Consider the following 15321-nt stretch of genomic DNA (forward strand, 5'->3'; position numbering starts at 1 on the left):
TAGCTACGCCACTGTTCATTTGATCCTAAATGCGTGTAATCCGAGTTTGTGAAATCTCAGTAAGTGCTGACTCTCATATTGCATTTCATTATAGGTACCTATATAAAGTATTCTAATACCTTACGTAGATTTTGAAGACAATTAAAACTTGCCCCTTTAAGATATCTCTTTTGATTTGTTTAGAGTGGTACTTAAAACAGATAAGCAATCGTTATATTATGTTTAACAGACGAATCATTTCCTGATATCAGTGTTATACTAAATGCATTACTAGAACGACCATTGGCTAGCATACGTTCTCAATAGGCTCAGTGTACCCTACATTTTCATTATCTACAATACTTATTGGCTGACAATATTATTTTAACTTAGGTCTAAAAGTTAGTAACCATAAATATGAACGAGATAATGGCAATAGTAATGCTTATAGGAGTGAATATTGTGGTTATCTTGTGCATTTATGCATGCATGGTTCGACATTTAGGTAAGACATAGACAATTTGAGTTTTACTTACCATCATTTTCGTTGTAAAATTGGCTTTACATTTAATTCTTGGGATTAAGTAGCTCGGCTGTCCCATACCAAAACCTAGTCTAGGTGGGTCCAAATAACTTAAAAACTCATTTTGAGAAATTTGTCCCTTACCTACTAGGTTTTGGTATGGGACAGCCGAGCTGAACGGTTCCCATCCCAGGCTGTTTTAGCTAACGTGAAGAGCGCTAAGGTAACACACTCTATGTAAAACTGTTTTCAATGAATTCGTCCTGACGACCACCTGATAACCGGTGTCCTACACGTAGTACGTAGGCCCCAATCCTACCATACAATAAAGTTTAGTTGTCAATTTGACAGGGTTAAATTAAGAACTAGCAGATGATGATGCCCAGTCCTCAGGTGGATACAATTTATCAGATACCTACCTAATTTAGTATCCAGTCTTATCGCCAAAACCCCGATAGTGAACTAAATTAATGATATTGATTATTGAACACAAACGTATTGTGTGACCGTGTGCAATGTCGTATTATAGTCAGGTGCTGCGTTTATTTTTCTTGATATTGTTTATTATACTCATCATGCTGGCAATAACGTTATCCAGAATATGTAAGTTCATTTTTGTTAATTTTATTGCGTATAATTTGCAATTTCACATTATATTTGTGTTTTCATTTATTGACATTGATAATATACTTATCATTAATGATCATAGATATAACACTGCCTCTAATATCAGGTGTAGAAGTGTATAACATCAAAACCCTTTTCATTTTAAAGCAATTCCCAACATTTTCCATTATAGCTCTACCGTTATCATAATTATTTTTCTTATCCAGTTATCAACAAAACCCTGATACGTAAATTAAATCGATGATAACCGCCTAAAATAGAGATTTATCGGCTTCTAGTTTATTATCGAAGAGTGGTCGTTAAAAACAACCGTGTTATGTGACCGTGCATCATGTCCTACTACGTTATGTCCCCAACTGTATATTTTTGGATTATATTCTTCATACTACTTATGATGGCTATATCACTGGCCAGGATCAGTAAGTTCATTTTCTGTGACTGTGTCATCATTGCATTATGTATTCGTATATATTTTAATGTATATACCGTTGTCTGAGTACCCACAACACAACCGTTCTTGAGCTTATTGTGTTCTAAGCTTAGTCAATTTGTGTAAGGATGTCCTGTAATATTTTTACTTAATGTAAGTATACCTATATTTAAAAGCTTTTCGGAGGTTCACAATAAAAGTATAACATTTAAATTTACCAGTACCCAGTAGTGTAAATTTCATTCGATAGCGTGACGTGCGTTCGCGTTTGCGTGATATCTATTTTTGTATGGGATTTTGAACAGCGCGCCAATGGAAATTCAAAATCCTATACAAAATGACAACGCAAACGCATACGTCACGTGACGCTATCGAATGAAATTTACTTACTCTAGGGGTACTGAGCGTTCAATCTTTCCATCATTGTTGTTACCTAAATGGTAACAATTACTCTAATAGTAAATGGGAAGAGCAAACATTTGCTCAAAACAAAGTGTTTGCTCAGAACACTAAGTGAAAGCGCTTTTGAGCTCTATCGTTATTCGTTATCTTAGTTGTTATTTGTCTTATCGATAAAACGTTAAATTAATTCGATGATAACCACCTAAAAGAGGGAATTATCGACTTTAGTTTATTATGGAAAAACCAGCGTTTAACGCGACCGTGCATAATGATGTGGTATTATTTTATGTCACCAAGTGTATATTTTTGGATTATAATCTTCATACTCATCTGTTTGGCAATATCACTGGCGAGGATGCGTAAGTTAATTTTGTGTGGCCTCATCATATAGGTTTTTACATCTTTGTAGACAATATGTTTAAACATGTTTAGGGTTCCGTACCTTAAAAGGAAAAAAACAGAACACTCGTGCGTCTGTCTGTCTGTCTGTCCGTCTGTCGCAGCCCGTTTTCTCCAAAAGTACTGGACCAATTAAGTTGAAATTTGGTACACATATGTAAATTTGTGACCCAAAGACGGACGGAGGCCACTTTTGGGGGTAAATGAGAAAATTAAAAAATTATGTTTTTTTAACTATGTATATAGTGTTACATATCAAAAGAAAGAGCTCATTTTGAGAATCTCAAATATGTATTTTTTGTAATTTTAAAATGAATAGTTAAAAGTTATTTAAGAAAATAGCCAAAAAATGACCATCCCCCCCCCCCCCATTATCTCCGAAACTACTGGGTCTAAAATTTCGAAAAAAATATACAAAATAGTTCTTTATCTATAGATGACAGGAAAACCTATTAGAAATATGCAGTCAAGCGTGAGTCGGACTAATTACATACTTAGTTTTTGATCCGACCCCTACGCGTTTCACATAAAAAAATACATTGTTAAAAATTGAGTAATGTACGGAACCCTTGGAACGCGAGTCTGACTCGCACTTAGCCGGTTTTTTATTATTATACCTATTTACCTACTAATTAGCTGGGCAATTGTGAACCCTTTTTCAACCGACGAAAGAAAAAAGAGGTTCCTAATTGCGTAACCGTAATGTTTTTTTTTTATTTATGTCCACGCATTAGGTACGTTTCGCAGAATTATCTATATATGATATATATTTTATTGGAAGACAATCTTATTATTAGTATCTCTATTTTATTATTTCCTAAAATAAAATCATTCGTCAATTAACACACAGAACGAAATATTTATTCACGAAAATTTTTTTTCACCACACCAAGTCGGAAAGGCTTACTTTGCACTTTAAAAACTGATAGCAAAGTTGCATTTTATTCAAATGTGAGGCAAAGTATTCAAATGCATATTTTGAGTTGTTTTCTTATGTTTGCTGGTAGAATTGACTTAAATGGTGATTTTGGATGATAAATATTTAATAACATTCATTTGGATTTGATTTTGTTTGATATTTTACATTTAATATTTGCTTCGGGTTGGTGTGGTGAATAATTTTGTGTTTCACTCGGGTGCAAATTTTGTTTAACCCTCGTGCTTTGAAACCCTCGCCTCAAGATTCCATTTTTTGATTCAATTCAATTTTGGAATCCTTCGCTTGCTCGGGTATCAATATTAGCACGAGCGGTTAAACAACAATTTTGCCCCCTTGTAAAACAAATAACTATTTGCGAATAATGCTAATCTCTGCATACAACATAGAATCTTTGAATATGAGATTCTTGCTAGGTTTTTTATTTTAAGAATCTTTGACCGAATAATTATATTACCTATAGAGTATAATTTAGTGCCTACTGATCCGAATAAACCTATGATCATTCATCGAAATGTCAATATGTCAATGATAATTCTCTTTAAAGATAACGCAAGGAATTTGTGCACGGGAAATCAACTCAACAATATAATCTGTAATGTATACCTAAAGATGAATATGATAAAGGTTAATTTTGCATAAGCGTTTATTTTAAATACATTTGAATGAAAATATAAAGTTATACAACAGTGTCTAAAGTACCTGCTTAAAATACTGACGTAATTCAATTCAGTGTCAAATATGAGACGAATAAAATACTACGAATAAAACAGTGAACAAAAGTGAACAACTAGAAACTCGATAATTATTTTAAAAGAAGACAATGAAGAAATTTTAATAAAAAAAAAATATCACAGTTTTAATATCTGAAACTGTCGAGTATTTTAAAAAGAGCGGAAATATATCGAAAGAAGTCATTTTCTATTTAAAATGGCTCCTCTTTCTGATTTCGAAATAGATTATTCTAATATGGTTACAATTGTGGACCAAGTGCCTGGACAAGATGTCATTGTACCAGAGCAATTTCTGTCCTCAGCAGCTGTTATATACTTGTCAGTGTTTTTTACGTTACTGGTAATGTCTTTCATGATGATGTGTTTGAAGATATCATCCTTTGGTAAAGTATTACTTGTTTTATTTTAGTAAATAGTACCTTACCTATATTGTATTCATGTTATGGACTCACTTTCAAGTAGTTTCATCATTAAACTAAGTTGACTTACATGTTTTGGCATGTAAGTATTTACTTAACTATTTTAGCGCGATATTAGAGCGTTTTTATTCGTATCTAGAATCTAGATATCAATACGACTTTTAATCGTATCTAAAAACGCAATAACTCTATATGTATTCCATGGAAAGCTACCCCATTTTATTTTTATTGACATAACAAGATACAAGTTCTTTACAAAGCAGTTACGACAAGTTATTCTAGGTTTTACAAACCTCTGTTCACGACTTCATCAGCACAGAATTGAATGGTACATATTTATTGCGTTTGGTCACACATTTCATTTTATTTGGGCGTGCCTTCTGGTATGAAAGCACCGAGGTATCCTATACATGACTGCAGGTTACAATACATGTCATTACATTTTTTGCGAGATTCAGTAGTTAACAAAACAAACATCCGAAACTCCCGAAATAGGTTTAAACATACATTCAATAATATTATTGAATGTATGTTTCCATTAGGGACTTAGGTGTTACATTAGACTCACAATTAAATTTTAGTTTACATATTGATAATATATGTAAGCGAGCTTATAAGAAGTTAGGGATGATTCTCAGGATCGGACAGCCCTTCAGGTGCCCCAATACTTATAAACTATTATTCCATTCCTTTGTTAGGAGTATACTTGAATTTGGTTGTGTTGTGTGGACACCTCAGTATCAAGTTCATATTGATCGCCTGGAAAGGATCCAAAATACTTTTCTAAAATCTCTCTGTTACAGAACGGGCAATTATTTCGAACGTACTTCGTTAGCAGCGAAGCATTTTTGTGTTCCTTCCCTTTATAACCGAAGACACTATTTAGATGTAATGTTCTTATTTAAAATTCTTAATGGAATAATAAAATGTCCGAATCTCTTAGAATTAGTCACTTTCAGTTGTCCGCACCTCCCCCTACGTTCCAGATCTCTATTTCATATCAGCTTTGCTCGTAAGAATTACTCTCGGCACACTTTTTTCAGACGAGTCCCTAGTTATGTTAATAAACACTTACATGATATTGATCCTTTTCACTCTTCCTTGTCTAGTCTCAAAATTGAACTTAAACGTAAATTGTTTTAGTTTTAAGTATTAAACATCGTTTTAAATAACAAAATGTATAAATGTAACTTTCCGATTGTCCTACCTACCAAATAGTAAAATAAATTGACGACTACTTATCCGATTACTAAAATAGATATTAATGTTAAACCTATTTACCAATCTTCAACTTACCTACCCTCTATATAATTTCACACAATACTGATTTTGTATGTTAAGTACACTACATTGTACTAGAAATCCATTTGCATTATTTGACTGTTTGTGTTCTAAATAAAAAAAAAAAAATTAGTAGAACAAAAGTATTTTTTACCAAAGTCGCTAGATTAAACGAAATATTTGATAACTGATATCTTACTCTTATTTTGCACTAACATGAGAAACAGTTTGCCCTTCATATCTATAATCTTGTCCTGTCAAAGATAATTTAGTAACATGATAATTTAAGAAAATAATGTGCACGGGAAAATAAATTTGAATCTATAGAATGTATATACCAAGAGTGATCAATTTTCTGTCACGTAGTTGGCGAAAACGATATTAGTATCATATCAGTAGGTATTTAAAATAATATTCACTTTCATTATACATTCGTTGGTATGTGTCAATGTTGCACGTAAAATTAAACGCGAAGTATATGTATAAGTGGCAACAAAATGTTACGAAATAAAATGGGTTTAATGTAGTCAGAAAAAAAATGGTGTACGCTGGTCGATTGTTAACTTTGTATTGTTTAATAAAAAATAAACAAAAACAACAGTTAAAAGTAACGCTAATATTTTATAGTAACAGTGAATAATTTAAGCAAGATAGGAAAATATTCAGTATACCTATAATGGCTCCGCGAATAGATATTGATGATGAATTTCCAGATCAAGGTGATTCATCAAATTTTACTCTTCATGCAATCATATTTTGGTCATTGACTTTCATGTTAATGGCAATGGTTATTGTAGGAATCCTGATCATCCGCATCAAAGGTAATTTAATTCGTTGTTTTTTTTTCATTATTCTTGAATGTACTTTGGGAGTGGCATCGAAAACAATGATTATATAATCTGATAATTTTATATACATAGTTAGATATTATAAAGCAGAAATCCGATATTTTATTGGTTGTTTGTACATTAAAAGTTTGAGAATATCAGCTACCCAATAATATACTTATAGTTAGGGAGGCGAATAGGGGAATTTTCGGCAATACTCGAGCGTGGCAGTTTAAGATATGAGAGATACCTTAGACCTAATAGAACAACCTTGTAAAGTATTTAGCTCTATATGTAGTGACGCGCGCCTAGGATAGACGATCAGATTAGTAAAAAAAAATGGATAGTCTGAAATACTCGAGCGCCTCAGATTAAGATATTGGGGGTTGATTTTAGTGTTTAAAGACTAAATTTAACTAATCTGACGATAAGTCCTTGACGCCGCCGAGTTATAGGGTCGCGAACTTGTAAAAAAAAAACGTTAATCCGGCATTCTCGGGCGCGATTTTTTTATTTTTTATTTTGAAGAATATAATCTAAAACTTACTAAAAATACAAAATCTGCCGGTTTCCGCATGACCGGAAGTGTGGAGGAGCCATTTCGTCTTCCTAAGAACGCGTTGCGGCATATAAGTCGCGAACGATACATTTTACAAAAAAAAAGTTTAAATAAACAAAAAAGGTAATTTTATTGTCATTCTTAAATTCCCCGTTTTATCAAGGAGAAAGAAAGGAAAAAAAAAACAAAAAACCTTTTTCGGTCAGATTAAGAGAACCCACCAACATTTTTGTCAGATTAAAAAAATATGCTTTCAGGATACCGAGATAAACCTCCCCTATGAAAATCTGACGCGCTCGAGTATTTCAAAAAAACTTTTTTTTTTTGCATTTTCAAAAATTCATCGTAACTTATCGTCACGCCGAAATCGTCAGTTTTTTTAAAGGAAGCTTCCTTGGGGCCTACTTAACACCCCTTCCGAAAATCTGACGCGCTCGAGTAAATTTTTTTTTTTTGCATTTTTGACTACTTTATATGCCTACCCCCACCACGCAAACCGGCAGATTAGTATACCGTTGTTATCAGAGGCACTCGGGGCATACGTAGTATGAATATCTGACGCGCTCGAGAATGCCCAAGTAACTGTTTTTTTTAACATTTTTGAAAAACCGTACACGCCAAACCCACCGCTAAAATGGTTTTTGCCATACGAGCTTTTCTTTTCGAAATTATTTTATCTTTCGATTTTGATAGGTCTCGACGGCGCCGTTGAATTACGCCATTTAGCTACCTCGCCTCCCTAACTATTATGTAGTAGAGTATTTTTTAGTAAAAAATAATACTAAACTAAAAAGGAATAAAACTAAAATCGTGATAAAAATTACGCTGATATAGGACAAACAGCATATTTCAAAATTTGTCGCAGACATTGAAGAGTAGCAAGATGTCAATTCGTCAAACTGATCAGATATGATATCAACCAAAATCTCCCGTAGATATCTCATTATCTCAGAGTTTACTGTAAAAGTGACATGTTCCAGTGTTTTACGTAAAGATGTGAAAAATAAAATAATTCCAACTTCTAAAAACTGTGTCAAAGAAAACAAAAGTTTGTTTGAACATTCCAATAATTTGTTAATTCAAATGATTGAGAGTGATTTCACTTTGGACAACTCTTCCGTTTTTGACGAAACGGTCCGAGTTTTTAAGTCCAAACTGGTTAAACATTAATCCAAAATGGCGCCCATGTTCGGTCAGCCGAACTTCATCTGGTCGGAGGAGAATTTGAGAGAAGATTCTGAGGAGTTGATTGATGCTGAACACGCAGTAGATAGTGCAGGGTTTCAAGACATGGCGTTCGGGTATATGTTAATACTGGTGGGGATGCTGATCTTGTGGCTGATCGTGTACTTCTGTATGAGGCTGATTTCGTTAAGTAATGTTATTTTATGAATTATATTTAGTTTATAACTTTTTTGTTGCACCGTCATGGCATTTAAAAATGAAAATTTGTTTTGCTTGTTTGTATTTCTTAGACAGATTTAAGTCAAATCAGAGCAGTATTAGGTTTATTTTTCAGATCTGTGACAATTAGTACAGTCATTATATCCAAAAAACCGACCCTACCCGTGAATAATCAGTTCTTAGATTTTTTTTTCGTAGGCCCCTCGGGGGGGTCACTGGGAGTGTAAATTCAAAAAGTAGACTGAATCAGGCTCCTGCGTATATTCGAAAAATGTTATTTTTCCAAAAAAACGGTTTTTCTTTAATAACTCGGCCATTTTAGATTTTACAGTAAAAGCGTGAGGACAAAAATTGTAGGAAATTTGATTCTCTTCAAGTTAATCCAGTCATTATATCCAAAAAACCGACCCTACCCGTGAATAATCAGTTCTTGGATTTTTTTTTCGTAGGTCCCTCGAGGGGGCAATGGGAGTGTAAACTGTAAATTCAAAAAGTAGACTGAATCAGGCTCCTGTGTATATTCGAAAAACGGTTTTTCTTGAATAACTCGGCCATTTTTGATTTTACAGTAAAACCGTGAGGACAAAAATTGTAGGAAATTTGATTCTATTTGATATCGATAAATTGATATCAAAGCATTCTTCGCGACGTATTAGATAAAATCCAACGTAGATACTTGAATGCCTAGCAATTGGCGCTCAAAACATGATCTTGTTATCAAATACGAAACATTTAATTTAATAGGATAAGTACATTCCTACATTATTTTTCGGATATATTCTTCATTTGCGTTACGCGTAATCTCCCTTTAGAGTAATTTAAATACGAGCATACGAGTATAAACAAAAAGAAGCAATTAAAACAATCAATCATACTCTGTGATACTAAAAATATTTTAGCTGCCATACTCTGAAACGTAAATTTAGTACCTACATGGACATACGGCCATACATACAGATCAATTTTGTCGTAGTCATCGTAGATTTACTTTAGGTCCTATTTACCTAAGGGGTGATGACCCGTTATTATGGATTAATGGATGCATTAATTACGTCACACGAATTTGAAGGTTTATTGACCCCCCCCCCTCCTTGCCACACTTGGTCACATTTGGCAAACCCCTCCCCCCTGGTGTGACGTCACATTTTTTCAACGAAATCGGCAAATCGAATTAAGTACTTATTATTAATTTTTACTCAAATAATTTTTCAAATATTTGTAATTTTATAACCCAAAACTGATTATGTAAGAAAATTAAACTAATAAAAACGATTATCGTTCCAAAAACTTGTTATTTCACTGTACAGCTAATTAAATAATTTAAATAAATTTTCGGTTACTAATGAAGTTAAAGTGACGTCATAAAGTTTGTGACTCTCCCTTCCCCTTGTTACAACATGTCACATTTTCTTGACCCGCTCCCTCCCTAAACGTGTGATGTAAGGTTGACCCCTAAACCTACCCACGGGGAAGAAAAACCCAAGTAATAAATACCTAGATAAGGACAAAAATATTTAAACGTATGACAATCTTTATAGACTTGACGATAAAAAGTATCAACTGTATTATATAGGTACTCTATAGTTAAGACATAAAATTGAGAATAGCTTGCTTTCAGCACATTTGTAATCGATGTTTACTACTTCTAATTGGATATAATTAATTGATTATAATTGGATAATTCTTAAGACCCTTAATCCCCTACGATAAGTTTTCCCCTACTTGAAGCAATCAATAATCTTTTTTAGATTATTCTCTTTTAAGATGTTTGATTGAACAAGCGTGTTCACTGTTATATTAACTTTATTAAAATTGCAATACCGTTAAAAAAGTGTGTGTTAATTATTTAACGTGCTATTTTTTGTTAATTTGTTAAAAACGGTTATTTGTCATTTATATAATGAACTTGGAAGAAGCAACGGCAAACTCTAGATTTAATAATTATGAAAATGCATCTAGTACTCTGCACGAGTTTACGATTTATTTAGTTTTTTCAGTGTTAATGATTTTGCTGGTTGTTTTACTGGCTATTATAACTCGTCTATTACAATTAGGTAACTAAGATATCATTGAATCATTTCGTAATCAAAAATCAAAAATCAAAATCAAAAATCAAAACATATTTATTTCATAGTTTGGATGTTACATAGGTGAAGTACAGTGATCCCCACACTAGGCTTAGCCTGTGACGTGGGGATCTAAGCCAAATACGATTTATTATTAAATCTAGGTACATTAAAATTAATAAAAACTAAGAATTTTTATTAAATGACTGTGAAGTGAAAGTGTTTATATGAAGGTATGTGTGTATATATGTGAGTATGTATGTATGTACGTATTACCTACGACAAACAGAAGAGAAGAAGAGTAGCCGTGCATGTTATTCATCTTTTGGGATCTGACGCAACATAATGTTGAAGTCTATAACTAACTATAGTCATTTCAAAATGTCCTCTGACTCATCATAACTCCAAGAAAATAGTAGGGGTTTGATTTGCTTTTTTGCTTCAGGTAAATCACAGTGCCTTATATCGCAGATATTTACTAATTTATTATATAAATGTGGAAAGAGATAAGACGAGAATCTCATAGCAAAAGTTGTTTTAACAAGGGGTATAGGGATTTTATAGACTCTTTTTAGTATCATGTCTTTTTGATTAGGATCATGACAGATCTGATTGTGTACGTAAAGGGAAGCACGCAGTAAAAATAGTTTACGAACACTTAAGACGTGCGCTTTGTTAATATATTTAATATGTAAAAAAAATGTTTTAGAATGTACAATATTTCAAAATAAGAATAGTAATACTATATACATTTTATAACGAGCCACTGACATCCACTGATCACTTAATTTAAACAGTATGAAGTAAAAGGATGACAGTAGATACGAGTATAATATTTATATTATTCTTTTCCAACTTAATGTAATTGACATTGTATTGCTACTTTTATTTCCCTATCGAATTTACCTATCCTCTGACGTTTTGGGCCATATAATTCAAAAACAATATACCTATAATAGGGCCATATACTAGGCAAAATTTACCCTGGATATACCCTGTGATAAAACGTAGCGGGAACGATATAGACAAGAAAAGAATAACAACAAATTATATCAAGGCTTTGCTACTTATGTATCAACGAATGTTCAACCAAAGAACCCCCTTGGTAATAAAAAAACCGGCCAAGTGCGATGTCCGACTCACGCTTGACTGCACATTTCTAATAAGTTTTCCTGTCATTTATAGGTAAAGAACTATTTTGTGTATTTTTTTCAAAGTTTTAGACCTAGTAGTTTCGGAGATAAAGGGGGGAATTGGTCATTTTTTGGCTATTTTCTTAAATAACTTCGAACCTATGTATTTGAAAATTATAAAAAAAAACATGTCCATATTTGGGTCACTAATTTACATATGTGAACCAAATTTCAACTTAATTGGTCCAGTAGTTTCCGAGAAAATAGCCTGTGACCTTTTCTCGGATTTTTCCTTGTGAGGTACGGAACCCTAAAAATTGTTTTGATTGGTGGTACATATTTTGTTTCTTTGTTTCCAGGGCAGAAAACGCGCACGCCACCACAGAGGAGGATGTACGTGGGCTCCCGAGTCCGACAGTCATTGTCTCAAGCCGAGCCCACTATCTACGTCAGCCCCAACAATTTGCCGCCCCCACCCAAATATGGTAAGCGCTTACATTGTTTTTTTTTTTCGTTTTAATACGCTTATATTTAACTTCACTTGTAGCTGACATTGTACATTAAGTAAAGCGGTTACCGACCGACCATTAGCGAAGGTCTCAGTTTCAGCTTGACTTGGGCCAAAATGCTATCGTATGTCCGGATGTTCTCCTCAACAGGTCGCAATTCTCAACCGATTCTTGTGAAATTTTGTGAGCAGGTTCGATGATGGAATAGAATTTATAATTATGTCGTGTAATATTCAGTATATGGAAATTTTAAAAAATGACGTTGCCATACATTTATTCTGTTTTAAGTTATGCTCGCGAGGCCTACAGCTCACAGAGCCACTAGTAGTTTTGACTGTGAAGTCAATTTTAAGCAGCTTTAAATATGATATTCTAATAAATCTCTCTCCTCTACTCTCTTACTCTCCTTCTCTTACTCTAGTAACCCTTTTTAAATTGTTTTGAAGACCTAACCTAACTTTAACTTTTCACAATTCCAGAATGCCTAGCGCCACCCAGCTACGAGGAAGTAGTGGGCATCCACTACCCTCAGTACCAGAACCAGCCCATCACCCAGCCCATAACTGTAGCCATGGCGCAAAACACCCCGTCGTCACAGAACGCCACCGACGCACTGCCCGCGCCGACGGTCATCACTGTCACGTCAGAGCGGACGTCAGTGCAGGTCGCCGCGTCGTCGTGATTTCGTTAACCCGTTATTTTAGTAATAACGTTATTTACCAATAACGATCTTAGAAATCGCATTGTTGATGGTATAAAAGAGTTAACGTTGTTTTCATTCTTCTAACGTTGTGTTTGGAATACTTTGGTCGACAAATAAAAAGTGCAATATTAGTATTAATTCTACGAACTTAAACACTAGCCATATTTCAATGAGTAATTATTATTAATTTAATATTTATGTATTTGAGTAAAAATTTTAATCTGTTCTAAAAGTAAATCAGTATATTTAACTTTGCGTAGATAGTTAAATTTAAACTGTAATAATTTTTTCAATGACATTTAGACACTTTCATTACAGTAACATTTCTTGAGCATCGTGCAGTATTATGTTATATTTTTACCACCAATAAATACCACCTACCTATTTACTGCTGGACAGTAAAGTAAATGCGCATAATAGCATGATATTTTCGATCATAGTCGATACATTGTGATACTAGTGTACCAAAGTTAAAGTAATTCTAAATCAAAATATCCAGCCATATTCAAAATATTCAAATGGCTGTTGTCCTAGCTGAACACCGAAAACGAACAAGCGCGATATAAGCCTTTCAAATATAAATATCCATGCAACTACATTATACTGTGTTTACAGTAAGTTTTTACAAGTGAGTACCAACACTTGATATTGCGTGGTCGCCTTTGTCGCTTGAATTAAGCGAATATTTGATCTTAAATATATTTTTTGCTATTATTATTTGACAAGAGGACACACAGCAAATCCAGCTAAATGCTTAGTCAGTTGAGCGCCACTCTCACCATCCCACTAACCCTGGGTTATCCGGTTAAACCTGGAGCTAACATGAGTTACCAGTATAATTTGACACTGGGTTAACGGTTTAACGGGTTAACCCCGGGTTAGTGGGATGGTGTAAGTGGCGCTAAGTCAGTTAAGAATCCTATTAAGCGGGGTTTGCTGGAAAATGTAGGTCACCTATGTGTTACCTATGTTGTTAAGAAACAAGGCAACTCTTTTCATTGCATAGCGGGAACAGTGACTATAATGTTTAATAAAATGTTTTTAACATGGGATTTTGTTCTCATCTAAAAACATTTTGTTTGCTGTCCTTGTTCTCTGCCAAAAAATGCGGACTGTAAATATTACTTCATATAAAATTAGTACCTTTGTGTACAAATTATTATGTATAAGTAGGGATATAATTGTTTAGGTTAAGATTTTTATGTACATAGACTGTGGGTGAAACTTGACAAAAAGACCATATTTATAAACTTTAATAAAAATATTGTTACTATATGACGTGTTTTTATTTGATTGTATTAAGTTTCGTAAGTTTATGTAACTAGTGTAACTACACTAACTACACATAAATGTCATATGAAGTGTAGTGGTAGTAGTAGGTCTTGATACAAATACTTAAAGGGATTATTTTGTAATAATGATAAAATAAATAAGCGACAGCTATCCAAATAAATCAAGAGTGTGAAAATGCTCTTGCGCCAGAGCAATAAGCTTTTAAAATAAAAAAAAATATAAATTATCTTGTTTCTACACCGATCAATCATATTAGTTATTTTGGCAAATGAACATTTAGGTATAATATTTAGTTACTCGGCAAACCTATTTAATAAAATAAGCCTATGTTTTGGCTACCTACCCAGAACTTCAGAATCCGCTCTTAGTCTGGAAAACGTTATAAAAATAACGTTAATATTTATTTTTATAATATTATCAATGAAATCCATAACGTTAATTAAAGTATAAATGCTTATAACTTGTAATACAGTTAGAATTCTCTATCTCCTTTTGTTAAAGTACCTACTTAAAATAGTATTAGATCAATTATTTCACCATTTAATTCAATTATTAGTTATTCTATTGTTGTATAAAATCTACCGCGGATGGAGTATCGAGACAAACCTTACTGGTTTAACGATACTTTTGTAATGAAGCTTAGATATTGTGTTGTAATTACCTGAATAAATAAATAAATAAATAAAAAAATATTTATATTAAAACATAGCAACAACTTTGTCAGTAGCAAAATGCGAAAAATATCTCAAATTTTCTATGCCAAGTCAATGCTTCACGCTTACATTTTTTGCCGCCTTTTTACTGACAAGGTGGGTGTGTCAGAGTATAATTAATATTGTTATTAAATACTGATACTTACCCTGACCATGTCTTCGGGAACACCTACTTGATTTGATTACTTAAATAAATCTGTAGACTGGGCTATAACCGCGAAAATCGAAGTTCGCAAATTGCGGGCCTTTTGTCTCTGTCACTCTAATTACGCCTTCATTGGAGTAAAAGAGAAAGATCCCCGCAATTTGCGAATTTCGGTTTTCGCGGTAGCCCCTCTGAGTCAGCGGGATGTCTTGGCAGAATGCCACAAGGGCTTGGCCTC

The 15321-nt window shown here is 33.4% G+C and overlaps 1 protein-coding gene across 7 annotated transcripts in view; it reads left to right on the forward strand.

Annotated features, from left to right (window-relative positions):
• Nucleotides 1-14201, forward strand: part of LOC134802720 (uncharacterized) — a 58712-nt gene extending 44511 nt beyond the window's left edge. For 5 of the 7 annotated variants that reach the window (XM_063775406.1, XM_063775378.1, XM_063775389.1 and 2 more), the window contains exons 2-3: nt 12080-12205; nt 12709-14201. In XM_063775406.1, coding sequence (XP_063631476.1) covers nt 12080-12205; nt 12709-12911 — 329 coding nt within the window. In that variant the 3' untranslated portion in view covers nt 12912-14201. Of the gene's footprint in view, nt 1-1449; nt 1549-8244; nt 8493-12079; nt 12206-12708 lie in introns of those variants that run through there. The other 2 variants (XM_063775423.1, XM_063775369.1) reach the window with 2 other exon arrangements.
• Nucleotides 14202-15321: the final 1120 nt, after the last annotated feature.

This window comes from Cydia splendana, chromosome 2 (genome assembly GCF_910591565.1).
Source record: "Cydia splendana chromosome 2, ilCydSple1.2, whole genome shotgun sequence".
Lineage (NCBI taxonomy): Eukaryota > Metazoa > Arthropoda > Insecta > Lepidoptera > Tortricidae > Cydia > Cydia splendana.